This window comes from Kogia breviceps, chromosome 7 (assembly GCF_026419965.1).
Source record: "Kogia breviceps isolate mKogBre1 chromosome 7, mKogBre1 haplotype 1, whole genome shotgun sequence".
NCBI lineage: Eukaryota > Metazoa > Chordata > Mammalia > Artiodactyla > Physeteridae > Kogia > Kogia breviceps.
Genome location: NC_081316.1, coordinates 117,219,180 through 117,246,341, shown reverse-complemented (window position 1 = coordinate 117,246,341; position 27,162 = coordinate 117,219,180). Strand labels below are relative to the sequence as shown.

The window sequence follows — 27,162 nt, the reverse complement described above, 5'->3', positions numbered from 1 at the left end:
AACGAGGAAACACAAGCGAATGTTTCCCTAAGTTCTGTGAGCCATTCCAGCAAATGATCGAGCCTGAGAGGGACCTGTGGGAACCCTCAACTTTGTAGCCAAGTAGGTCAGAAGCGTGCGGACCCTGGGGGCACATTACTTGTGATGTGTCTGAAGTGCAGGGAGTCTTGTGGGACGGAGCTCTTAACCTGTGGAGACTGATGCGAATTACGACAGCCAGCCGGTGCCCGGAGAGTTGGAAAATCGGTTGGCGAGAGGGGAAAAAAAAACCAAAACCACATGCATTTGGTGTCAAAAGTGTTGTAGGCAGAGAAACGGTTTTTCCTTTACCCCCAAACCAACCCATGGGAACTTTTCCTCACAAAGCTTTTGCTGGCAATTGCCACAGTGGAAAACAGAAGGGATACCAAAAATAACAACCCCAGAAATGTGACAAGGTTTTGGGTAATTTTACAGAGAGCTGACAGTTGCTGACTGCCAGCTTAGACATCAAGCCTAAGCCCCTCCAGATCCCGTCCAGGCCTCCAGCTAGCTCGGAGAGTCATGCAGGCTCTTCTGGCCCCCCCACTCCTTCCACGACGACTTTCTATCAAGTGCCAAAGCTTCGTCCCAGCCCCCCCTTTAGACCCCTCACTCATCTCTGAATCCCAAATTGAAAGCAAATAATCACCCACCAAAGTGTAAACCGTAACTCCGCCTAGAAACCCAGACTGTGAATGTTGGAAACGCCCTAAGGGAACAGGAAATCTACCTTCCTCACTTTGCAGATTAGGAAATGGGATATTCCAGGGACAGTCTCAGATCTGAGACCAAGGCAAGTCTCTGGACTCTTCGTTGGATGTTCTTTATAATGTGTCACGCCCCTGCCGAGCCCGTATGTCTGCTAATGTGGTCCGACCGAAACAAAACAAGGGAGAAGGGAATATTCTCCAAACAGAATGAAACTTCCCTCTGAAAACTTGGCATCCCTCCTAAGTCAGGTACCCAGGAGCATGCTGGGCCCCCTGACCTCGGTCCAGCCCCAGAGGCTGCCCCACAGGCCACCTGCACAGCCGCTCCCCTGGATCCCGTCCGCCGCTCAGCAGGGTGGGCCCCTCCCCCCACACCCCCAGAGCCAAGTGTTCCTTCTCAGCCCCAGTCCGACCCCTCTTCACACTCACCACACCTGTCACCACCCCCTGTGTCTTTGTCAGCCCGGGCGCTCCGCGAGACAGGGACCCACAGGCTGGCTGATGGTGGGTGCTCAGTAGATCTGGGGAAGGTGTGTGTGGATGAGATGGAGTCGCAGAGGTGGGACTCGGGTCTTAAATACAGCTTTATTGGGAGCAGGCCGTCGTCCCCGCAGCGGCCAGCTCCCACGTATACACAGTATACAGAGCCCAGCCAGTACCCAGGTCCTTCCATCCTTCTGCAGTACACACACGGAACGCAAAAGAACCAAACACAAGGGGGCTCTCGGTAAACGACAGTGTCGAGTGCCTCCGGGAGCCAGTGCCCAGGCTGGGGGCACTCGGGCCCCTCCTCCCGTCCTCGGCTCCCCTGCCCCTGCTCCAGCATGGCCAGGCCCACGAGGTTGAGATCCTGCAATCAGTGCACACAACAGGCAAAGGAGGCAGGGGCTCCTGAGCCCAGACCCTTACTGGTCCACACCCCTCGGAAGACTTCTTCCACAGACATGACAGACCACCTTAACTTTTTCTCCATCACCAGAAACCTGTGCCTTGAGGCTTGTCTCTGCTCAGCCTTGGAGAGTATGGTTGGATTAGTGAAACGGTCCCCGACAAGACACACCTCCCAAGTCGTCTTGCTCGTACTTCTTTTAAAAAGGAAAAAAAAAAAGGTAAAAGGAAAACATCACGACAGAAAAGAGCGCTGAGACCCAGCTTACGTCAGGAACGAGGTTAATTGTCCCTCCTGGAAACGATCCGTCAAGCCGCTCTCCTGGGGGCCAGGCGCCCCCAGTGACGGCACCTCCCTTCCCACCCACCCGGTCCCCGCCCCTTCCGCATGCCCCCGCACCACCCTCTCCTCAACGAGGAGAGGCCTGCACCAAGCACAGGGTGCGGTGCTGTCGTCAGCTAGCGGGGGCCCACCTCTGCCCTGCAGCCCCAGTGCTCACTCGGGCAGGGAGGGGGGTTCCTCCTCGCTCCCTTCTTCAAGGGTGGCTGCAGCCCAGCCTCCGAGATGCTCCCGCACTCCGCCCCCTGCGGGGACTTGTTCAGGGCTCCACCAGGATTAGACTGGGCCGAGAACACCATCCCAGGCTCACCTGGCTGGTCGGCTGGTTTGTGGATTCTGACCCTCAGGGGAAACCAAATAAAAGGGCTGACTGCCTTTCCCAGGGAAGACGATGCCGTGCTGTCACCTCACCGAGGTCCGGGACTCACTACCTACTCTCAAAAGCAGAATCTCCCGTCTTCGTGCTGGGGCAGCTGCACCCTCAAGAAATACCCTGCTTGGCCAAAGAATCCCTAACTCCAAAACATCGTCCCCCTCGGAGCTGTAGGAAACATCCGGTTTCCACTCCGCTCCCGTGTCCCCGAGATAGACAAGTCTCCGGCAGTTCCTACTGGTGGCTGCCAAGGGCCCCTGGGTCAGCTAAGTGATTCCTGGTGTCTCCTGAAACCTGTCCCCATGGCACCTGAAGAGAGAGACCCTGTCATCTCATTTGGAGGCCCGGGGGGCGGCCGGGCCGTGGGGAGCGGGAAGCATGCGCCCAGGCTCATCTCTGTGTCTGGGCAGCTCAGTCTACAGGGGATGACAGCCGGGGCTGCTGGAAGCACCAGGGTCCCCACTGCCCCAGGGAGGGACAAGGGTGGGTCCCCAGAGAGCAGAGCCTGAGGTAGCCAACACTGAACCCCGTGATCCAACTGCAGAAACTACAGCCTGTGCTGCCACGTGACAGACCCCAGGCCAGACCGCATGCAGCTGTCTGGATGGCGCTCACTTGTTTGTGCAGCACCTGGCCCTTCTGGGCATGTCCCACGTCCCCCTAGTGGGGTCAGGACTGCTGCAATGCCGGGTTAAGGTAACAGCCTCATTTATATCTGGCTCCCTGGAGAAAGAAGCCGTCAGAGCTGGGGCTCCCTCCTCCCCATCCTAGGGAGACAATTCTGAAAAGCTCAGCCCCAGCCCCAGTGACAGCAGAACCCTCTAGATCTCTCCTCAAACTCCCTGCTTCGGGCACAGAAGCCATCACCCCAGCATCTTTTTTTCTGATGGTCGGATCCCTCTTGAAGAAGACAACAGTCTCCTTACTGACCGCCTACCTCCACCTGCAAGGCCTCGGAGGACACCTACGCGGAAGCCCTCCCACTAGTCTGAAGACTGGACGACACGGGGAGAGGAGGTGGCCCTTTAAGGGATGGCCGAGAGCGGAAGGGAGATGAGGAACTGGGGACTGTCCCCCCCACACCTCACCCCAAACGGAGCGGCCCAGGCTCCAGTTATACCTGCCCCCTGCCCCTCAGCTCTGCCCACCCCCAGCCAGTTGTCACTGTTCAGTCCACATCGGTCAGAAAGGAAAGTGGCTGAAAGCACCATAAAATCCTGCCTTGTTCAGAGACGGCTCAGAGCCCTGGGGCCCCCTGAAGTTGCCAAGCTGCCGGGCCTTGGCTCTTCCAGCAGCCTGCGGCCTCCCTGACGGGGGCCAAGGTCCCTGAAGTCCTGCTGGGAGGCGCCCACCCTCCAGGTCCCTGGGAGACTGGGCCCGGTGCCTCCTGCCCAGCTCCAAGCACCTCTCAGCCTCACCCCGAGGCTGGCCCCGGAGGAGCCGGGCGTGAGGTAGACTGTGCCTTAGTGGCTTAGCTTCCCCGCCCAGGTCCTTGTCCCTGGGTGTGGGTGACCTCGTGGCTTGGGCCGCGGCCACTGCCCTCTGCCCGTGGCCGCCCCGGCGGCAGCAGCGCGAGGGGCTGGAGAGTGAGGAGGCGGAGCGCTCCGCTCAGCACGGCCTCAGGACGCAGAAGTCCAGCTCCTGGGGCTTCCGGCGCAGGTTGCACCGGTCCCGGGCCAGCAGCCGCCCTCCGTGGCCCACGCACTTGAGCGGGCGCCTCTTGAAGCCCCGGCCGCAGCTCTTGGAGCAGGGGGACCAGGCGCCCAGCTCCCAGGCCGGGCAGGGCTCCCCACAGGCGCGCGCGTCCGCCGGCCGGTGGGCGGCGTCGCAGGCGGATGCCCCGCGCTGCCCGGGGGGCCCGCGACAGTCCACGGGCCGCCGCTGCAGGCCGCCCCCGCAGCTGGCCGAGCACGGCCCCCAGCTGCCCGCCACCCAGCGCGCGGGGGCCCGGGCGTCCGGTTGCTCCACCTGATTGGAGAGGCTGAGGACGCTGTTGTGGAGCACGGACGGGGCCCGGGGGTCCGTGGGCGGCGAGGCCCGGTCCTCCCGGGGCTCCTTGGGCAGGTAGAAGGAGTAGCGGACCCGGGGCGGCGTCATCTTCCCCACGGAGAGCACCTCCACGGTCAGGGGCTCCAGGATGGGCCGCGAGGCCTGCAGGCTCTCCACCGCGGTCCCCGTGCCGCTGTAGCGCAGCAGGCTGCCTTTCACGACCAGGTCCCGCCCCACGGCCGACACCACGAAGTGGCCGTTGAGCAGGTACTGCCCTTGGCTGTTCTTCAGGGCCAGGTAGTTGTCGTCTCCGATCAGCCCTTTGTAGCCGCGCTGGCGGATGTCGATGCTGGAGGCGCCCGCCGGGATGGCGACCACGAAATTGTAGCCGTGCCTGCGGCGGCAGAAGAGGAAGCGTTAGACCGCCGCCTGCAGGAGGCCCTCGCTGCCCTCCGACGCCGCCGAGACGGCTTCCCCTTCCCAAACCCCGGGCAGGTCACGCAGGTGGCAGAGTACAGGGCCTGGCCCAGCCCATGGGTCACACGCACCCAGAGGTGGGGAGGCTGTCGGCGGCACATCGGCCAGCCCCCCGGATACGCTGGCTGCACCTATCGCCTCCAGAGGGAGCGGAGAGGAAGGGGGAGGAGGACGGGAGGGGCCGGGGCTGGGGCTGATGCAGGGAGGTACACACCCTGCAGTCAGGGACCTACACCAAGCCTTGGCTCCGGAGCCGGCTCCCTGGTGGCTTCAAGCAAATCAGCCTCTCTCTGGGCTCCAGGGGCCTCATCTACGCAATGAGCAGGTTAAAACAGATGATGTCTCAGCTCCTTCCCACTCCACTAGTCTATGAAAGGGACACCTGCCATTTAGCCTGTGAAGAGAGCCCGGGGATCTACCTTTAATTCCCAGCCCGGTCTCCCCTGCAGGCCCCTGAGAGACAGCCTGCAGCACCCGAGTGCCCAGAGAGGTTGCACCCAGGGCTCGGCAGAGGGCACTGTGTCCGGGGGGCAGGCGAGGCTCCTGGACAGCCATCGACGCCTTACGGCCACCAGCACCTGGACCCCCAAGTCCTCAGAGCCAAGCACACCCCTCAACTGAGAGAGCAGGGACTCTGCCTGCCCCCGCTTCTTCCAGAGCTTGGGTCCGGACTTTGCAAGGAGAACATCCCCCTGAAAATAAAGGCAACGTGCTGGACCTCGGAAAGGCAGGAGCCCAGGCTCAGCAGAGACATTTCTTCAGCTGATCTGGGCACCCATCCCCCACGAGGGGGCCCCTCAGTCCCCGGCGTTCACTCCGCCGTCTCCCTGCAGTTTCGTGCCATTCTCGGCTTACTCCTGTCCCCAAGGCCAGGGCCTCAGGCTCAGAAAAGGGGGAGGCTGTCACATCTGTCCCCAGGTGCGTTTCATCAACATCATCATGAACATTTAGTGAGCATTTATTACGCAGCAGGTACCATGCTAAGCATGTTACTTGAATGAACTCCCTGATCCTCACGACAGCAGGACACGAAATATATTAGCATCGTACTCACTTTACAAGTGGGGAAATCTAGAATTCTAGAGATTGTGTCACTTGCCCAGCTTCATCCAGAAAATGGGGACCTGGGACTTGAACACAGGTCAGTCTCACTCTAGAATTCTACACAGACCCTAACAACACTGCCAAATGCCTGACTATCATCTCCAGCTAAGTGGCATCCTCGTCAAGCCTTCGTCTTTGTCGGGTGAATGAATGAACAGACATCATCCTTGTAGCCGAGCGTGCGTGGCCTCTGAAGCAAGGGTACTGGCCAGGATTTGACATTTACTCCATCTGACCCGAGCTTCCGACGCCTGGGGGCAATTCCTGTGGAACCGCCCTCCTCCCCCCCCCCCAACCCTCCAGGGCCCAGAACTCACATGGGCTTGGTGAAGAGTCCTGACACCTTCTTACAGCTCTTATTGTCTCCCCCGCACACCCCACATTTGTCGAACTTCTTCTTGGAGCCCAGGTTCCCGTCGCAGCCAGCCTTGATGCACTTGCCTTGGACGCAGACCGAGGTGGAGTCAGGGGTACACAGTGTGCCGTCCACCACCTGCAGTGGCCCAGGATGGGGAGAAGAGGAGCGGAGGCGGCTCAGCCCGATGCTCCCCCAAGACCTTGCCCCTGCCCCGGCCTCCCGCCCAGGCTCACCCACCTTCGGTGCCAGCACGTAGAAGTAACCGGTGCCGTTGGCTCGGCAGATGAGCTTGCACTTGTCCCGTGGGGAGACGCCCGAGTACTTGGGCACCCAGGCCACGGCCAGGCTGAGCCGGTTCGTGCTGCGATTGTAGCCGTTGAAGGCCTCGCACTGCTCCTCCCGGAAACTCTTGCCAGAGGCTGGGGAGGGGGGGTGCATGCCGGAAGCTAAAGGGAGGGGCAGTCGGGGAGGGGGGCAAAGGAGAGACGCCCCCCCCCCCGCGGGGGTGCTCAGCCTCCCCCGGCTCTAAACAGCTCCTCTTCACCCTCGGCCAGGTGGCCCTCATCACTGAAGCCACCCCACCTCAGAGGACCAAGGCAGGCGGGGCCCAAAGGATGCAGGATACAGAGGGTAATGCCTCCCGCAGGCAGTGTACCGCCTCTCCCAGCGCTCTGGCCTTAAGTTCCCTTGAACCGGAATCCTAAGTAGAACCCTCAGCAGTCTATTGAAACTGCTTTCAGAACGTTCTTAAATGCATAACATAGAGAGATTACAGAGAACACCAATTATATTTATATACAACTATCAATATATTTTGAAACGTATTTGTGATTTATATGCTTCCTTGCTAACCCATTAAATAACAGGATCCAATAATGAGTCTAAAACCCGCTGTAATTGTGAGGTAGTGATGAGCACAGATGCCATTTTAAGGAATCTGCAACAACTGAAAATATGCAACATGTGAAAATACCCATGACTTCTAGTGGCAGAGCCACAGGTACTGTGACTAGCATTGTAGTTTGTTGCCTAATTAAGAGAAATACTAAATTTTGGGTGGAAAGGTTAGTAAAAACTACTAAATTTCTAACTGAAGGAAATACTAAATTTTAGATTAAAAAGTTAGTAAATATAGAGATGTCATTTTCCTCCCACCCAAGTTCATGAGGCTTAGATAAAGAATTCCTGCTTGGACTTCCCTGGTGGCGCAGTGGTTAAGAATCCTCCTGCCAATGCGGGGAACACGGGTTTGAGCCCTAGTCCAGGAAGATCCCACATGCCGCAGAGCAACTAAGCCTGTGCGCCACGACTACTGAGCCTGCGCTCTAGAGCCTGCGAGCCACAACTGCTGAGCCTGCGTGCCACAACTACTGAAGCCTGCGGGCCTAGAGTCTGCAACAAGAGAAGCCACTGCAGTGAGAAGCCCACACACTGGAACAAAGAGCAGCCCCCACTCGGTGCAACTAGAGAAAGCCCGCACGCAGCAATGAGGACCCAACGCAACCAGAAAGAAAAAAAGAAGGAAAGGAGGGAGGGAGGGAGGAAAGAAGGAAAGAATTCCTGCTTGTATACAAGTAAGAAGGGTGTCTTGAGTTTGAAACTGGTCTGTACCTATCCCAATCTCATTAAAAATAGCAAGAAACTGAGAATGTGGAAAAGATGTAATTTACTTTTATCCCAGCAAATTACAGACAGCTGATCGTGGTCTGTAGGAAAGTCAAACAAGGGATATGTAACAGTTCCTTTTTTTCTAAACCATATTATTTCCATTCTGCTATTGTAATTGCAAAGGATTATTCTCAGAAAACAAATTAAAAGCTATCCTATTTAAAAAAAAAAAACAAACTTCTGCTTATGAAGATGGGCTTGTCTATCCTTAACCAAGAAGGTTCTGGTATCCTGTCTCCTTGGGCCATCTAGACTCCCAGCCTCAGCATCAGAGGAAAACAGCCCCGGCAAAGGTGGCTAGGCCAAGAAATGATTCCAAGGTTTCTGCACGTCCGGACTGTGCCCCGGGAGTGAGAATCTCGACTGCAGGAGCTCTGTGGCCTCCCGCCCACCCCCGCAGCCCGGCCGCGGCTGCCCCCACTCACCTGAGCTGGGGCAGGACTCCAGGCTGCAGGAGCGGTACTTGACCCTCACTCCCTCGCAGTACTTGCCGCCATTGGCGGGGGCGGGGCTGCTGCACTGCCTCCGCGCCAGCTGCACGCCCCCGCCGCAGGTGCGCGAGCAGGGCCCGTAGGGCTCCCACTTGGCCCAGGAGCCGTCCACCTGTGAGGAAGGGTCTGTTATGTCCCTGAGGGGTCGGGGCACCTCACCCACACGCTGAGCCTGCCCAGGAGCCCCTCGGGGACAGCCTCCGCCGTGCCATCCCACCGGAACGAAACCCACTTTGTGCCACGAGGGAGAAAATGAGCAGGAAATGCTCCTGTGCCTGGGACGCACACGACACTTCAGCCCGTTAATCAGCGAATGCCCACTGCCCCCAGTTACACACGAGGCCGCGCGCAGGACAGGGCTCCGGGCTGTGGAGTCAGGCAGGCAAGTTCCACCCGGGCCTCTGCCCTCGCCACATGGGTGGTCTTGAGCAAGCAGAGAAACTTCCTTAAGTTTCAGGTGCTTCGGGTGCAAAAATGGGGCCAGCACATCGACCTCGGGTGTGAGGTCAGATGGAAGATTTAAATGATGCAGCGTGTATGAAATTTCCTAGCTCCGCGCTTACCACCGCGAGGGAGCTCGGGGTTTCTCTTTCTGTGTCGCTAGTGTCCTTACAAAAGTCTCTGAGTCTAAAGGATGGCCAGTATACCGTGTCGCCATAGACATCTGAGTATTTTTACTTGTAAGGTTTCCATAATTCAGACTTTTCACCAAACCAGACCGGTCTTCACCTCAATCCGGGGTTAAGTTTGAGAAAGTTTCACTACAAGCAGATGTAATGTTTGTGCTAAGAGGAGATAAAGATAGGAGGCTATTGAGCAACGCTGAAACTCTGTTTGGCTTTGGGGTGAATTATGCAGTGTTGTTTTACTTTTCAAGAGGGTGGAGAAGGGAGAGAAAATTTATAGTCTTCATTCTGTTTTTCTTAGGATGACAGTAAAGCCAGTTCTCAGCCCTGAATACACACGAGTTGGGCAACAGGGCCCAGGTGTACGAGGCTGGCGGAGAGGCAGTCACAGGTCACCCAAAGGCGCGAACCTGCACGGAGCCAGTCAGGAACTGGCTGCAGGTAAGACAGATACCTTAACTTAGGTAGATACTCAGAGTTTCATCCTGAGGAAGGACACTTTCCCTGAACCCTGCTTTCTCCTCAAACCACAGCCCACCTCATTCATGCCTTCCCTTCCTCAGAGAGTCAGCCAACCTGCTCTTTCTACCTGCTCCCTCCTCTGTGCCTTGCAGTACGGGCTCTGTCACGGGAGCTGCTCTCTCAAAGGTCAGCAGTGACCCCTCTCGAAGGTCAGCAGTGACCCCCCTAGAGAATGAAAGAGTCCACGCCCAGGCCCACGGTCCCCAATCTTCAATATTTAACTTTGCTCCCGTGGCTTCTGAGACGATGCTATGCTTTTTTTTTTTTTTTTACCTGGCATCCTTCTTCCTACCCATTCCTACAGGAAACACTCCTGCCATGTGTCATTCAGTCACTCATTCGCCAGACATTTGTTGAATTCCTACCACAAGCCTGGCACCATGTGCAGCAAACCCCTGCCTCTGAAGCAATTGCATCCCAGCAGGGAAGACAGACCATAAAAATAAGGCTGTGCAGGGCTTCCCTGGTGGCGCAGTGGTTGAGAGTCCGCCTGCCGATGCAGGGGACGCGGGTTCGTGCCCCGGTCCGGGAAGATCCCACGTGCCGCGGAGCGGCTGGGCCCGTGAGCCGTGGCCGCTGAGCCTGCGCGTCCGGAGCCTGCGCTCTGCAACGGGAGAGGCCACAACAGTGAGAGGCCCACGTACCACAAAAATTTAAAAAAAAAAAAAAAATAAAAAATAAGGCTGTGCAGATAGTGTCAGATGGGGTTAAAGAGAGCGAGGAGGGAAATCCCTGAAAGGTCCGCGCAGAGAAGTGGCAGGACCTGGCTTGCATTTCAAAGGATTCTTCTGTCTGCTCTGGAGGGAACCGTGTGTAAGGAGTAAGGTCAGGAGCAGGGGTGATAATCCACGGGGCAGGGGGCGGTGGCGTGGAGGGGGTGACAGCAGAGGAGATGGTGAGAAATGGTTAGGCTCTGCATCGATTTCGAAGACAGTCCACAGGGACTGCTGGACACGAGTCTGGGGCAAACAGGCGTTGGCCTGAGCACCTGGAAGACGCCAGAGCAGGTTCGGGGTGGTGACGAGGAGCTGCATTTTACAGAGGTCGTATTTAGGGCGGTCATCAGTTATCCAGATGGGGAGATGGAGATCCAGGGAGACAGGCGGTGTCCAGGAGAGAGAGGCCCGGGCAGCAAACTTGGGGGTCTTCAACATGTAAGTGTGAATGGTGTCTACAGCCAGCGAGCTAGAGGCACCACCTCAGAGGATGGCGTGGATCTTGCCGGGGGCGAGGACCGAGCTCCGCAGCACCCACCCCAACGCTGGGAAACACGAGTGTGGGGGAGGGGCAGCCGGCGGGGAGGCGGGGAGGAGGGAAACCCAGGCGCGGGTGAGGCTGCGTCCTCAGGGCAGAGAGCCATGGCCGGGTCAAATGCTGCTCGCAGGTCAGGCAGGAACCACCGAGCAGCAACGTGCAGGTCGTTGGTGACCTTAAGAAGAGTTATTTCAGAGAAACAGGAGGACTGAAAGCCTGTTTGGAACGGGCTCCAGAGAAAAGTGGGGCAAGACAGGCTTTGGTGAGAGCCGGTTCATACAACTCTTCCAAGGAACTTTGCTGTAAAAGGGAGTCGAGGAGAGAGACTGTGATACACGAGAACAGGAAGGACCGTGAGTTTAGTCTGAGGTGGATGAAACTACAGCAAGCGCGCATCCTGATAGGAACGATCCGACTCAACAGAGGGGACGATCCGATGCTGCAGGAGAGAGAGGGGGGATTGACAGGGTGCTTTCCTTGAAGAGACGGGAGAGGAGGGCATCGCAGCGCGAAGCACAAAGCCTGGCCTCAGGTGAGCGTGTGGGCAGCTCGTCCACCGTGCAGGAGGAAAGGCAGCGCCATGGGCGCAGAAGCAGGTCCGACGGTAGAGGTGGTGCTGGGAGCTGGTGGGAGCTCACGTCTGATAGCTTAAATGCTTCGTTTTTCTTAGGGAAAGAGGAAGAAAGGTCACTGGCAAAAGTGCAAAAATGAGGAAGAAAGAGCTGGTCATGGAAGAGAGAGGTGAGGGTGTGAAGTAACAGCTTAGGTGGTTGGGAGAGTGAGAACTCGGGAAATAAAACGTGATGTGGACCCCTGGGCGGCAGGACAGGCCTACCACAGTGTCCAGGTCACTGATTCAAGCTGAGGCCAGCGAGCAGGACTGCGTGTGCTTCTCCGGCCATGTTCACCTGCACTGGCACCACTGAGAAGGTGAGGGAGCCGGACGCCACCAGGGTGGTGGCTTAGCCCAGTGAGCACGACGAATGGGGACGGGGGCAGAGGCGTGTGTACGTGCAGGAGTGGTTCCAACAATGGACCACTGTGTCTCAGCTCAGTAAGAGGCTGGTGAGGGCCTGAGAAGCCTGAGGGATGATGGAAAGATGTCGGATCAAGGGACTGTAGGTCAGACGGGACTGAAGAATTGCTGGAGTCCCAAAACTGGAGGGAGTGAGCTGGGAAAATAGGGCTTCAGTGGACAGAGTGGGACCCCTAAAATGAGATCTCTGGGGTGATTAGTAGGACAAGCTTTGTGCTTTGACCTTGGCTGATGAAGGCAGTGTCCTCCCTAAAGGGCCAGGGTGGAGGAGGGACAGTTCTCTCAGAGAGAAGGTTGAGGATAGAGTGGATTTGGCCCCTGATGGATTGAGAGGTCCAGAGAGCTTCTCCCATCCCATTTCCTGTATCCAGTATCCCCCTGACCAATCTCTTTATCCTCCGACTCATCTTCCCAAGAGAAGGAACTGGCAGTGACTGGCCTGTCCTCAGGACCTTCCAGCCTCAATGCATCAGGCCGGTGGTCAAGGCAACTACGGGCTAGTAGCAAACCACCCCCCAAAGATGCCCCCAAAGGAGCGCTCACCCACGCAAGCCTCCAGCTCAGCCCACCTCCCAGACTCTGCTCCAGCTCCGCCTGTTGAGACCCTACTCATCCCTTGAGGCTCTCTTCAAATCCCACCTCCTCATCAAGGCTTATTCAGGCCCTTCTAATCATCATTAATCTCTCCTCCCTGTTCTTCGTGGCACATTCTCGCACTCTGTCTCAACACACAGCACACACCCCTCCGCGCCTTGGATTACAGTTACGTTTCTAGCTTCCCCACTAGACTGGGAGCCCTCTCTGACATGGCCCATGTTTCATTCGTTTTTCTGACCACCACAGTACTTTACCCAGATCCCCGAATAGAGTGGGTTGTTGCCTGATAAATGAATGAAGCTTTAAGTAAACGTATATTCCCAGAACGCAGAAGATTCTACATAATTCTGTACTGTTCCCATCTCAGGGCAATGGATAAAGTGCTTGGCGAATGCTTTTTTATTATTGATCCATGGCCTCTGAGTACATAAAACCCCAAGGCAAGCCCTCCCGTGGCCAAGGCAGGGGCGGGAGAGGGCTGGACAATCCCTGCCAGGATCAAGGGAGAAGATGGGCCTCTTTCTTATTCCTTTTGGTGGAAAAGCACAAATCCCTTTGCTATCCCAAACCAAGATCTGGAGAAAATAAAGTTTTTATTATATTCAGAGAATATTTGGATTCTGAATTTGTTCCGGTTTGGTTGCTATTCCTATTTATCGGGAAAAAATAACTTTTGTTCATTTATGTTTCAACTTCAAAAACGACCAATCACAACAGAAACTGAAGCTTGGTTCGGGGTGTAACAAAGAGGGTTCTGAGCCCGGCTCATCTTGAGCCCACGGCTCCCTGGCCATGAAACACCCGCTGAGGGCAGAAAGGAAGGAGCAGGCAGTGAGCCAGTCCGGGCTCCAGGCGTTGGGCTCCAGAGCTCCTCCCAGGGTGCAGCTCAGGGCCGGGCCCGCTGCCTCTGGGAAAGCACCCCACTTGCCTACGGCCTCACCAGTTTCTCTGACCAGCCTCATCTTTTCTCTCCAGTTTTGGAGTCAAGAAGGGGCCAGGGGCTTCCCTGGTGGCGCAGTGGTTGGGAGTCCGCCTGCCAATGCGGGGGACGCGGGTTCGTGCCCCGGTCCGGGAAGATCCCACGTGCCGCGGAGCGGCTGGGCCCGGGAGCCACGGCCGCTGGGCCTGCGCGTCCGGAGCCTGCGCTCCGCAACGGGAGAGACCACAGCAGTGAGAGGCCCGCGTGCCGCAAAAGAAAAAAAAAAAAAAGAAGGGGCCAGGACCACAGCCAGGGCAATCGAGGTACAGAGCAGCAGTGAGATACAGTTACGGCCACACAGCAGTGTGTGCTGGGGCTGGTCCCCAGGGCAGGTCCCCGGAGTCCACCCCCCGCCCCCCGGCCCACTCACCCTGTGCTTGCTGAGGCTGCGTCTCTCCACACAGGCCCCCTTGAGGCAGAAGCTGCCGTCCCCGCAGCTGGTGCCGTCGGCCCAGGGGAAGTGGCGGGTCTGGCACAGCGTCTGGCCCTTGGCCTTGCCCGTGCACCACAGCTTGCTGCAGCGCTGCATGTAGGGGCAGGGCTTGGAGCCCATGCCGAAGGCCAGCTCGCACTGCTGGCTCAGCGGGTAGCTGGCACCCGGCAGGTCCTCGGGCAGGGACACGGGCTTGCTGGGCTCGTCCAGAAGGCAGTCGCCTGCAGGGGGCCGAGGGCGCTCATCAGGGGCGAGCCAGAAAGGTGGCCATGGCCGGCGCAGGGTCTCGACGGGAGCAGGGATGAAGCCAGGGGAACGGAATGGGCCCCATCAGACGCTGTGGGTCACGGGGCACAGACGGGACAGGGCCGAGCCCGCCTCCCCGGGGCCCCGCTTACCGTGCCCGCTGTCCAGGAAGTCGGTGACAATGGCGGCGCTGCAGGCCGACCAGGGGTTGGCGCGGTCGATCTGGATGAGCGTCGGGGACATCATGTGGTTGCCCCGGAGCTTCCCGAACACCTCCTCGCACACCTTCACGTTGTCGTGGGGCATGTTGAACACGTGGCCTGCGGGGGAGGCGAGAGGCCTCAGAGGGCGGCACGTGGGCGAGCCTGGAGCAGCCCGAGGGGCGGGTGGGGGGCGGGAGCTAGAGGACCTGGGTCTACAGCTTTCAGGCGGGTCGTATCTGCCTCACGGTAGATTGCTTTGCAAGTGTCCTCAAGATCAACGTTCCTGGGGACTTGCCTGGTGGTGCAGTGGATAAGACTCCACGCTCCCAACGCGGGGGGCGCAGGTTCATTCCCTGGTCAGGGAACTAAGATCCCACGTACGTGCCGCACCTAAGGAGCCTGCGTGCTACAACTAAGGAGCCCACGAGCCGCGACTAAGGAAGCCATCTGACACAACGAAGGCCCGGCGCAACCAAATAAATATTTTTTTAAAACAAATCACGTTGGGGTTTTATTGCTGTTATATTAAAAAAACAGAGAGAGAGAGAGAGCATGATCTCACAGGTCCTGCCCTGCGCATCGGCTGTGGGCTCAGTGAGGACAGCGGGGTAGGGCACGTACTCTCCCCTTGGCCCCTAGTTGATGAGACACTCTGACCGCTGACCGACACAGACAGTGTCACCGGCCACCTGGGCTGGGGCGATCGGGAAAGTGAGCCATCACCAAGGGCGACTCTGACCCTAAGGAAGGAGCCCAAGGGGGCAAAGATAGATGTCTACCCCTGCCCAGAACACCCAGTGCAAAGCCAGAAGGGCACTCTCCTCCCTCCCCCAAGAGCCCCCAGCCTCACCCAGCTCGTGGGCGGTGGTGAAGGCCGAGGGAAGCCCGTCGTCCTCGATCACAGAGCAGCTTCTCTTGGGGTCGCACATGGTGCCCACGTCGGCCATGCCCAGCGTGTCACAGGTGGTGGCCCCGCACAGGTCCTGCCCAGGTCGGGGAGAAGCAGAAGGCGGCCAGAAGTTAGAGACGTAACAGAAGGACCAGATGGGAAGGAGGGGCACTTCCCAGCCAGGCCCTTTGCCCAGGGAGCTGCAGGGCTGTCATTCATGGAATGCACACAGGGAAAAAGCCTCAGGAGGAAGCTCGGTGGCTCGCTGAGAAGATGCGACCCGAATCCTACCCAGGGAGGCCCTGGGAGGAAATTAGGAGGTACAGGATTACACTGAAAGGACCGTTGCTTTCTATAGACACAGCCTTCCAGCCCCGAAAACAGCGACTCCCCAGACGGGTGAGGTTCCGGTTGTGGCTAACTGGGCAGGAGGGGGTGGAGGCCAGCACCACCCCAGCCAGGGTCGCCTCTGGGAGCCTCGATCTTTGATGAGGGGCTGCCTTTGGACCACCACGAATTAAGCTCAGACTCTCAGCCAGAGGGTCACGGGCCAAGGGCCTGCCCCGCCCAAGGCCCAGCTTCCGCGGGCTGGGAGTAGGCAGACAAGGCAGAGACGAGCCCGGATGCAGACCCAGCTCCTCCGCTGGCCACAGAGGCCTGGGGGACCACGGGCTCCACGGCCGCTCCAGAGAAGATACATGACATGAGTCGTGACCTAAGCAGGACGGTCCCTCTTTCGGTACTGAAGCAGCCTGCAGCAGGGCCGGAGCCTCTGGCAGCCCGGACGGAATACACTTCATGGATGTGGAAGGGTCTCCTGGGGACACAGCTCGCAGGGCTCAGGAGCGTTACGGGCCAGCAACGCATCCAGGTGCCTTCGGAGCCCGGAGTTGGAAATAGGATGAGACACCTGTACACATTCGGCTCCTCCTGGGAAGAGACTTTGAACGGGTGACACGGGCACTCTCTACATCACATCCCTGCCTCTAACGTGGAGGGCATTTGACGGTTTACACGAAGCTGGCGTGCAGCACCTCGCGTAACCCCCACCACAGTCCTAGGAGGCAGAGGTATCATTAGAGCCATTTGTCGGCGGTGGAGGCCGTGGCTCGTGATCGCGGCTCATCGCGGCGGGGACGGAGTAAACGCTGACTCCGGGCCTGCACCTGACACACATACTGCTCGCCAATCCTCCAGCATCCACGAGAGAAACGACTGCCACCCTCACCCTCCACAGACACCTCTTCAGACTCCCCCGAAGCTCGGAGAAGCTCAAGTCCCAGCCAGGGTCTGAGGCCTGGACAGTCACCCTCTGTCCGCCTCCTCGCGGCTGTTTACTCAGCGTCTCCTGAGACCACGCGCTGCGGGTGTTTCCCCCGGGAGCCCAGGGGCTCACACAACAGGCACAGAGAGCTGTCCTCAGCTGTGCGTCTCCCTAGGGGTGTACGTGTGCCTGCGCGCGCGTGTGAGCGTGTGCGTGTGCGTGTGTGCGTGTGCGTGTGTGCACGTGTGCTGACATGGGGAGAAGGTGGGCAGCCAGAGTGTGTGAGGGAGGCCAGGGAGCATAGGAGGAAACGCGGTCACAGTACAGAAAATCAGCAAAATGTAATCCGCAGCGCTCAGAAGTTTATCACCTGAGCAGTCAGACTTGGCTTCTCACGCTCAGGTGACAGTCACACCTGCTCATGAGTTCACAGAGATTCCGGCCAGAGAGATAAAACCGAGTCACAGAAACGTGAAGTCACCCACATGGGAGATTCAGAGGCCCATCCCCTGCCCTGCTCAGCGGAAAAGGCTAGAGCAGAGTGAGAGCTCGGGCCAGAGTCTGGAGGCCGCGGGGCGGCCTGCCTCTGTGGTCAGGAGGTCCTGAAAGCCAAAAGCCGCCTTGCTCTCGGGGAGTGTGGATTCTCTCTGAAGCAGACATGCAGCTGCAGGCCCTTCGTGGCCAGGAGCAACCTGTTCTTTCCGTCAAGAAATCCCAGTTTCCCTGGATCAAACGACAAGAGCAAGGCAAGAGCCGGCGAACTGCCTGAGGGTCTGGCGCAGCTGACAGCAGCTGTCCCGCAGTCCCCAGCCCATCGCTGTGGGAAGGCCAGCTGCTTGGGGTCAGAGGTGCTGCCTGGCCCTCTGCCTGGCCCTTTGCCCCGAGTCAGGACTCAGATGGAGCCTCGCTGGGCCTCCGCGCTTTGAACTCCCACAGGTGGCTGTGCAGGGTCCCATGGTGCCTCGTTTGTGGCCCTGTGTGTCTCCACCCTTCCAGAACTAACTCAGATGCACTCAAGCTGCCTTAACCTCTTCAGCTCAGGCACTTGACTCCAGAAACTGAAACGGTTCTGGTTCCTTCCACCTGGAGGGTGTAGGCACCGCCCAGCGCCGCCCCTCACTATTGCAGGTGATTTGCCACTTCTTGTGGCAACTGCCTTTCCAAATGACCCAAGAATCATCTTGGCCATGGACTTAATCCTCCTGGATTATTCTTTTCTAATTGTCTCTTGTTATAAAAATAATTTAGGACTAGAGCCAGATTTTGGAAACAAATCAGTAAATAAGGATAACACCTCGCAGCGGCCCATCCCGTGTTTACCGAGACTGTGAGCTACACACACACCACACCTCCCTGGCAGCTGCCTTCCTCACGGCCTTCCTTCCACCCCCTCCCACTTCCACCGCCATCCGCTGAGATGCTCGTGTTTTCAACGGTAGGAAGAGAGGGAGACCCACCAAAATCAAGCACATTCATTTTTTTAACGTGGCAGAAGATACACGTTCTGATGGAGCCAACTTCCTGCTCACACTGAAGTCCTACGCGTGCGAGCCAGCACTCATGTTCACGGCCACATCACAGCTTCCAAGAATTCTACTCACAGAACTTCAGAGCCGCCCCCTCATTCTGCAGGTGAGGAAACTGAGGCTCCGAGCGCTAAGATCACTCCCCCAAGGCCATGCCACTATGACGTAAAGAACGGGGTCCGCATCCATGCCTTTTGACACCAGGCCAGTAGTGGCCTTTGGTCTGGATGGCACCACACGAGATAGGGTATCCTAATCGCTGGTGAAACCGCCCTGGCACTGGTATTAACATTGCCGCAAAGCTTGTTACCTAGCTGAATCTCTCAGGCGTCACTGGATTTCTTCACCCAACTCAGAATCCACTTCTGTTTGTAATCTCCAAGGATGGGAGGGCGTGGCTTTGCTAGAAGAAAAAAAATCTAGCAGTTCAGTGCCTGGGCAGTGTGACTCAGGACGCCTGGAAGAAGAGGTTAGCTCACCCAGGCAGCTTCTATCAGCAGATTCTGTTCCACTGGGATATCAACACCTCAAGATATACAGAGTGGTATCCCAGCAAGAGGTGGACGAAACCAAACAAGAATCACATCATTGAGGAAGCAGAGCAACCTCACTGCGGGAAGAGCAAACAACTTTCTCCAGAAGCCGTCACTTCACGGAAAGGTGCGCACCACGTCCCGCAGTAGCTGGCCTTCATGCCACAGGCGCTATTCTGAGCGCTTTCCCTGCTCGCTTACAGAATCCGCACAGCAGCTTTATGAAGGAGATGCCATTACCAGGCCACGTTCTACAGATGAGACCCAGAGAAGATGCGTGACCAGCCCAGGGTCAAACGGCCAAGCCCAGGTTAGACTAGGAGGGTGGGGCCGAGGGAGGGCTGAACCCAGGCAGCGCCTCAGCAGAGCTGGGCCCTCCCCACCCTTGCATGCTACTTCCAGGGCACGTGCTCCCAAAGAACGAAGGGGCTGGGGGGGGGGTCCTCAAGAGGGTAAGGTCGTGCATTCTGGACCCCCTGTCCCCAGAGCACAGGCGGGCCACGGGTGGGGAGAGGCCGGAGAGGCCGGAGAGGCCCGGGGAGAGGGGAAGGCAGGATTAAAGGCCACGAGTGCTCTGGAAACGGGGTCTGTGCCAGACTCCCAGCCCCACACCTGCACAGACACACTGACCCCAGCCCTGCCGTCACCATCTGCCGGCTCCTCCTGGGCAAAGCCGGATGGCAAAGAGCCAAGATGAAATGCCAAAGAGCCCGAGTCTCCCTCTCCCAACGCTGCAGCCTCAAAAGTTGGATGGACAGTCCCCAGGAAGGGAGGTGAAGCTACCTGAGCGCTCAGAGCTCTGTGGTCCTTTCAGCGCGTCAGCACCTCCCTCCTGCGAACACACGGAACAATGGCGACATGCACGGGCCCATCGGAGGGGCTACAAAGATGTAGAGAGGTCCTGCCCGGAAGATCAGTGGGGCTGGCAACTGTGGAGCCCAGAGTTTCCCCACAAATAGGAAGTGTTGGGCGTCCCTGCAGGGGCATATGGGGCAGAATGCTTTGAAGCAGGGCCGTCTCAAACCTGAGCTCTGGCCAGGGACCCATCGGTAATGACTGGACAAACAGCAAATATACTGAGCAACACTAAGGCAGCGATGGTTTCAGCTGCCATAACTGGGCACCAATTCTGGAACACTCGGTACCTTGTCCCCTCAACAGCCCCGCCAGTCGGGTACCCTTGTCATCTTCATTATCCTTGTTTTACAGATGAGGGGAGAGTAGTTCAAACAGCTGATTCACTCACTGTCATTGCTAAAAGTGCAAGTGCCAGGATCCCAACTCAGCTCTGCCCGACTCCACACCTGTGTTCTTTCCACTGCGCCCTGCGACCCGGGCAAGGTGTCACAGCAAGGTGAGCGTGAGGGCCCCATGCGAGGCCAACATTTACAGAGACGTTGAAAGGCAGGGGAAGGGAAGGACCTACCGAGGGACCGGGACCGACCTCGCTGGCCTTCCTGACTAACCGGAGTTTAAAAACAGAAAGAAAAGATTCCAGGGCACATTCCTCCCTCCAAACTTCCTCCCCACCCTCCCCCATCACTCCCGGCTTGCTTATTTGCTGTAAGTAAGAAATGGGGCAGAAGAACTTTCAGCCTCCAGGCCAGGGAGAATCATCTCTCCTCCTCCCCCCTCCCAGAAAGAGTGGGGTTGAGTTTCCGTTTAGTGGTAAAGATTTACAAACTATTAAATGCCAAATCTACAGCTGTCTCTCTCTCTCTGCTAACATCTTCCTCCAAGACCTGACTCGAAAAAAGCTTCTCACAAAAGACAAAAACTCTAATTCGAAAAGCTACATGTGCCCCAATGTTATAGCAACACTGTTTACAATAGCCAAGACCCGGAAGCAACCTAAATGTCTATCGACAGATGAATGGATAAAGAAGATGTGGTATATTAATACAATGGTATATTACTCAGCCATAAAAAAGAATGAAATCATACCATGTGCAGCAATGTAAATGGATCTAGAGATTATCATACTAAGTGAAGTAAGCCAGACAGAGAAAGACAAATATCACATTATATCACTTATATGTGGAATGTAACAGAATGATACAAATGAACTTATTTACAAAAACAGAAATAGGGCTTCCCCGGTGGCGCAGTGGTTGAGAGTCCGCCTGCCGATGCGGGGGACGCGGGTTCGTGCCCCGGTCCGGGAGGATCCCACGTGCCGCGGAGCGGCTGGGCCCGTGAGCCACGGCCGCTGGGCCTGCGCGTCCGGAGCCTGTGCTCCGCAACGGGAGAGGCCACAACGGTGAGAGGCCCGCGTACCACAAAAACAAAACAAAACAAAACAAAAACCCCACAAACTATGAATCCTAAAAAACAGCCAGTCCCATGGAAGAAATGTCACAAATAGCAAACCAGAAGGTGGCCTGAAGGAAGGGCCTCCTGCAAGATAGAAACCAAGCTTCCTGTCCCATCACCACCACCTCCTTCCTTCTTGCCTTTCCTTCGGTCCAGCATGTGTTTGTCCCTTGTCCTCAGCTTCCAGACTCCAGTGTTAAAGAGAATGACCCGCCCCCCCGGGCTTCCAGAAGACAGGGTCCGAGCCTTCGCCAGGGCACTTACTTACACCGCATTGTAATGGGTTGTCTCCTTGTTGGGGTCCCTGACACACAGTGAATTCCTGGAGGCCAGGGGCCACATCTTAGGAGTATCTGTAGCTCCACAGCCCAGTACAGTACCAGAAATAATAGATGCTCAATAAGTGTTACGAGAATGTATGGATAAATGAATGGAAGCCATTGGACCACAGTTGCCCAAACAGCAGAGGCCCTAGACCTAAAGAGAGAGAAGACCCGGAGAAGTGGGGTCCCACTGGACCACTGCCCAGCACAGCAGAAGCCATAGAAACTCCTCCTCTCAGAAATAAATGTCCACACAGAATGGCTGGCTCTCATTCTCCACAGATCCTGGTTCCAGTCCTATGTGACCTCACCCTGCTGTTATGAGCTGGAGGCTGATTGCTTTGCAGAATCCAACATGCACTCTTCCTGCGGGAATGGACTTATTCCGGACCTTTAAGGAAACTCCTCAAATTGTCAAAATCCTTGCTGTAGGATCCATTGTTTCTCCTTTGTGGACAGTAAAGGATCCTCCCTGGGTCTCATCTTCCTAGTGTTTTGATTTCAATACGTCACAGCCCTCCATCTGCCTGCCAAGGGGACAGCAGGCTGCCCACAGCCTGGCCCGGGCTTGTTCCCACAGCTGCAGCTCTGAGACATCGGAGGGGAACTCCACGCCTGCCGGGCCTGCCCTCCTCCTGCTCTCTGCTGGGCACCCCGGCACCAGGAGCTCCCTGGAGCTGCTCTCACCTCTTCCTCACAGGAGGAAGTACTGTCCAGCCAAGCCTGACCCCTTCCTAAGTGCTTCCTCCCCGTGAGAAACACAACCAGAGTGCAATCAGAAAGAGGTGGTCGCCATTTTTCCAATTTCTCTGGGGCAACCAAGAAAAAGGTGACTCTAAAGGGACTTCCCTGGAGGTCCAGTGGTTGAGACTCCACACTCCCAATGCAGGCGGCCCCGGTTCGATTCCTGGTCAGGGAACTAGATCCCGCATGCCACAACTAAGAGTCCACATGCCGCAACTACAGATCCCAGACACAGCAACGAAGATTCCACGTGCTGCAGCTAAGACCCGGCGCAGCCAAATAAATAAATAAATATTAACAACAACAACAACAAAAACAAAAACGATGTCCTTCAGTTCAAGGTCCTTTAGAAACAAAAGGTCCTTTACAAAATAAGCACCTTTCTAAAAGACGTCTTATCCAAACAAATTATATATATATTCTTTTCAAATTTTAGTTTGAAAAAGCATTGATTACACCACTATTCCAATAAATACGGTTTAAGCAGAGAAGCTCACACATCTGATTTAAAGGATTACTCCCCACCCTTACAAAGTAAGACAAAAGTCCCTCTTGCGTTGGAGCAGAGAGGAGGCTCCAGGTTCCTGGAGACCACGTCGGCCTCCGTCTAGAAAGAGCAGCTGCGCCCTGGTGTTCTCATCTCATACTGTACCTTCCCCAAGGAGCTCAGGAATGAGCCGTTCCTGAGACTCTGGGAATGCGGCAGGCCCTGAAGTCTGTACTGGCCAGGAGGTGGAGAAGAGACGTCTGTTCTGAAGCACGAAGCACATACCCGCGTGATGGGCCTGCCGACGCAGCCTCCCCACTCTCTGGCTTGGCCCTCTCCACGCCTAAGGGAAAGACAGCTTCTAAGAGTCACACCGTGCACATCCCTGCTTCCGACCCAAGTGGTCAGACATCTTGTACCCATTATGCATGGTCAACGTAGCCCCCTAGGGGAGGTCTAGCACACACGGCTGACAAACAGAAGCTGTCACGCTGTTTGATTGCTTCTTCTTCAAAAGGCGGGTCCTTCCGACGGCATGGCCCATATTCCCAGCAGGAGTGCTCTTCCTAGGGCTGGTTCCAAAAGTCAGCCTCACCGCCAGGCAGTAGAGACGGAGGTCTGTTCCTCCAGACCCGTGAATGGCCTCCACAGGGCATCCCAGGTAGCAGATGGGGCAACAGCTGCTTTGCCCATTAAGAGATCCTGTTCTTGGCCTTCGCTTTTTCCCCAGCCATCTGACTGCCGAGTTGGGCTGTGTGCAGAGGTTGAAGCCACCTCCTCTGCAGCTCCCCCCCTGACTCAGGCACTGCTCGTAGGGGCTGGGCAGTGACGGCTCCACAGACCTCAGTTGGAAGAATGAGTGCAAGGAAACGGACTCGGGCCAAAGGCCTCCCCAGAGGAACCAGGTGGTGGGAGGAGATGGCTGGGAAAGGAGGAAGTTTAGTTCCAGGAAGGGACCAGCTGTGCCAAATGGGTTAGCGTGGAAGTCGTCAGCTCCTGTTCCAGCCCCATGCGCGCCAGTCCGTCTGGATACAGTGGAGAGTCAGGGCAACACAGGTACCCAAGGACTCCTTGCCACCTCCAGAAGCCCGTGGTTATGATGATGTCAACAAAACAAGAGCCTGGCACAGATTCAAACCACAGCCCCCCAAGTCAGAGGAAGCAGCAGGTCACGTGGATGCTCGCTTCCCTCCCAGTCTCCTGTATCTGAGAAATTTCAAGAATCCAAAAACACAGCACCCAGTCACTGCAACCTCTATGAATCTAAATTTTCAATAGATCCATAGCAAAAGGCAGAGCTGCTTTTCTGATCTGCTTTTTTTGATGTGTCTTTCTAATCCCAGGACTCAGTTATCTTTCCAACCCTGCAGCTGGGATCTCCAGATGCTCTGCCCTGAGCTCACTCCACTTCCGCACTGCCAGGGCCAGAAGCTGGGGCCCTGTAGTCAAGCACCGTCACAGGAGCGTCGGTGAGTCTGGGTCATGAGCAGCCCTGCCTGCTCTGCCCAGAGCCTCCATCAGGGCACAGGGTCAACTCCACCAACAGGGATACGGGAAAAGTGAACGAGATGTTGTCAACTCAGCTCTAAGTGAAGCTCCACTTGAAACTCCAAGCCTCAAACTGTTTGCCTGCTCTGAATGGACCAGAAGCTCCTCAAAGAGGAGACAGGCCCAGCACAGACGGGCGTAAGAGAAGCAGCAGGGAAGACGGAAATGCTGCCTGTACTTGAGTCTGTCCTTTCACTGCAACCCACGAAAAATCCCAAACGAGCCCCTCTATCCCAATCCAGCTTTCCCGGGCCCAGGACGGATAGAGGATAACGACACGTTACCCACGAGAAAAGCAGCAGGCGCTCAACTTCCATTTCCACAAGCAGAAAAAAAGAAGCCTCGGAAGGATATTTCCGAAAGGACTTAGATGCCCCCTTACAGTAGGGGCGGACCTCGCCAACGCCATCCTCAGAGCGCCTCCTATCTGCCTTGGAGACAAACTGCGGCTCCGGGGCGGCAACTTCCTGGGTTCCGGCCCCTCGGCGCGGCATCCCGGAGGCGCTCATTGGCCGCGCCGGGCCTACACCTTCCGAAGGAGCAGGCGTTCCTCTGAGCGCCCACGTGCATCCGGATGCACAAGAGCCGGAGCTCCACCGAGCCTAGGAGCCGGCTCTCCCCGGAGGGTCCAGAGTGGCAGCCGGAAGAGATCGACGAGATTTCAGCTCGGGGGTGGGGGATGGACGTGACTGCGCGCCGCAGAGGGCATTTAGAGAGTTAAGGGCAGCGACCCCCCCCCGCCCAAAATGGGGGCTCTCTGGGTCCAAAGAGGTGACAAATCAACTCACCTGCCGGGTGAAGAGGATGGCGGTGTCCCAGTACTCAGGGTGCTTGTCACTCACTTTGTTCAACTTCTTCTGCCACGCGCAGAAGTTGCGCAGCGTCAAGGCCGCGTTGCCCGTGACCTTGGGCCCCGTGTCGCGGTCTCCGAGAAGCAGCACCTTGACCACGACGATGTTGATGGGGTTGAGGATGCTGGGATGGCGGTAGAGTCGCGCCGCCGTGGCCAGCAGCGTCAGCAGATAATGCTCCAAGTCCGCGCCGTGGAACTTCACCATCGACTCGTCCGCCACCACCAGCGTCTCCACGTACCGCGGGATAGACACGAAGCGCTTGGCGCGCCCGGACCTGCGCGGGCTGCGACCCTCCCCTAAGCCGATCCGCTGAGGCTTGTAAGGGTCCAGGGCCCGCAGGATGGAGGGGTTCCAGCCTGAGGCCACCCCGCAGCGAGACTTGGGATCTGCGGGAGGCCCTCCGGGGGTGCCCCGGCGCTGCAGGAGGTGTGCGCCCTGGCTGTTGAGCTGCGCCGCTGGAGCCCTGGCGTTGGGCAGCGGGCTAATGACGTACTCGGCGCCTCGGTAGCCAAAGGCTCCGCGTAGCCCCCCGCACAGGCTCAGGGCGGCGAACGAGTCTGGCTCGGCATTCACGTCCCCAGAGTAGAAGCAGCGTCGCAAGTCCGGAGAGCTGCCGATGAGTCCCTGGAGGGGGACGCCCAGATGCTCAGTGGCGAAGGCGGGCGCCAGGAACTGGGCATCCGGCGTCAGGTGTAGGTAAAAGTCCTCCTGAAATGCTGTGATCTGAAAAATGAGTCTCTGATCCCCGGAGTCCTGGGGACCCCGCCAGTCGTAGTGGCGGCCGTTGATGTCCGGGTCCACTCGGATGGGGACCACCACCTCTCGCTCTGGCTCTGAGCCGCCAGCGGGTGCCCCGGCGAGAGCCAGCGTTAAGATGCCCAGCAGAAGCATGGCGCCGGGCAGCGCACAGCAGCGCTCTGGGAAGGGCTCGGCGGCTCCCCGGCCGCCGGCACTGTCTCCTCGCAGCCCGTACACCGGAACCACCGACGCCTGGGACCGCCCGCAGCTCCCAGAAAGGAGAGCCCCGGGGAGGGAGACTCCTCGCAGAGCAGCGAGCGTGCACCGGGCAGTTCGCGCCTCCTACCTGTGCCTTTCCAAGCAAAGCGCGCCCTGGGAGCTTAAGTACAATCGCTGTCAAGTGCAAGGACGAAGATTTGCAGCCGAGAACTAGAGGGAGGTGTCGGCCGCTCCTCCGAACCGCAGCCGCTCCGCTCGCAGCGCCGCAAGCCAGGCGCTGGGCGAGCCTATTAAAGGCCCCCTCCTCTTTGGACTGCCCAGTCAGCGCCCTCCCTCCCTCCCCTCCCTCCCCTCCCAGCCTCCCAAAGCTTGCAGCCTCCTGGGGCCACCGAAGAACTCGGCCCCGCCTCCCGAGCGGAGAGCCACTTGGCGGGGAGGGAGTGGCGTTGAGCTGGGGCAGGAGGCGTGGGCTGGCCGGAGAAACCAGCTCCGGAGTCTGGATTCGCGTCCTGCCCTCACGCCAAGTCCCAGCGTCCGACACATCAGTCCGGACCCACCATCCGGCCGCTCTCTGGGTCTTAGCTTCGATCTCAGGGCAGCCGGGGTCAGGAGTTGGACGTGAAGACCCGCCCCTGACCCCCTCATCCCTCTACCGTTGCAGCATCCCTGCTGTTTCCTCATCCGAGTGTCCCCTAAAAGTCCCAGAACCAAGAATTGCCCCCTGTAAATGTGCACACTCCCGGGCACATGGAGGGACCTTCTGGAAGCCAGGGCCGCCCAGGTCCACAGTCTGCCATGGGGGCGGTGGTGTGCTGGCTGGATTGATGCTGACGGTTAATTTTCAAGAACAGTCATTCCTAACATTTTAATTATGTGAACTTATCAATTATGTTTAATAACAAGCCCCATCACTTCCTAATTATTTGTGCAGAGTTATCTGTGCTCTCGAGCCTCGGGGGCCACCAACCCTCCAGGACAGCCCCCAGCCCCCGGGGCCGCAGAGCAGAGGGGTGCGCCATTCCGCACGGCCCCAGGCTGGGGTGTCACGACGGGCGCTCGGACCAGGTCCTGTGGGCCGTTTACACCACCCAAATGGGCAGACGCTGCCACTCAGGGCTTAAGGGAGGGAGGGGAGCCTCCGTGTTCAGCACTGACCAGCGCGCCCGTGCAGGGGGGGAGGCAGAGTAAGAGGTGCTCTTCCCGCCCCGAGGGGCTGAGGCACTGGTGGACGGTGGGAAAACCATCAAGAAAAAGTATTTCCTCCCTGACTTCCTCTCATCTGATCCTTGACCAAGTAGACGTAGGACCCTGGAGTGCGACGCTGAGGGTGTGTGGGCGGGACTGTGCGGGGAGGCTGAGGGGCCCGGTTTCAGGCTCTGGGCCCCGAGGTCCTCCCCAGCCCGCCATAA

The 27,162-nt window shown here is 57.6% G+C and overlaps 1 protein-coding gene across 1 annotated transcript; it reads right to left on the bottom strand.

Moving 5' to 3' along the window:
* Positions 1–1,302: 1,302 nt before the first annotated feature.
* ADAMTS15 (ADAM metallopeptidase with thrombospondin type 1 motif 15) lies at positions 1,303–26,085 on the bottom strand. The gene is made up of 8 exons (XM_059069754.2): positions 24,731–26,085; positions 15,166–15,298; positions 14,265–14,432; positions 13,804–14,087; positions 8,354–8,531; positions 6,498–6,679; positions 6,220–6,395; positions 1,303–4,715 (listed from the first exon to the last, which is right to left on the bottom strand). Exons 1-8 carry the CDS (start codon positions 25,685–25,687, stop codon positions 3,941–3,943), a joined length of 2,853 nt encoding a protein of 950 aa, XP_058925737.1. The 5' UTR covers positions 25,688–26,085; the 3' UTR covers positions 1,303–3,940.
* Between the last annotated feature and the right edge of the window lie 1,077 nt (positions 26,086–27,162).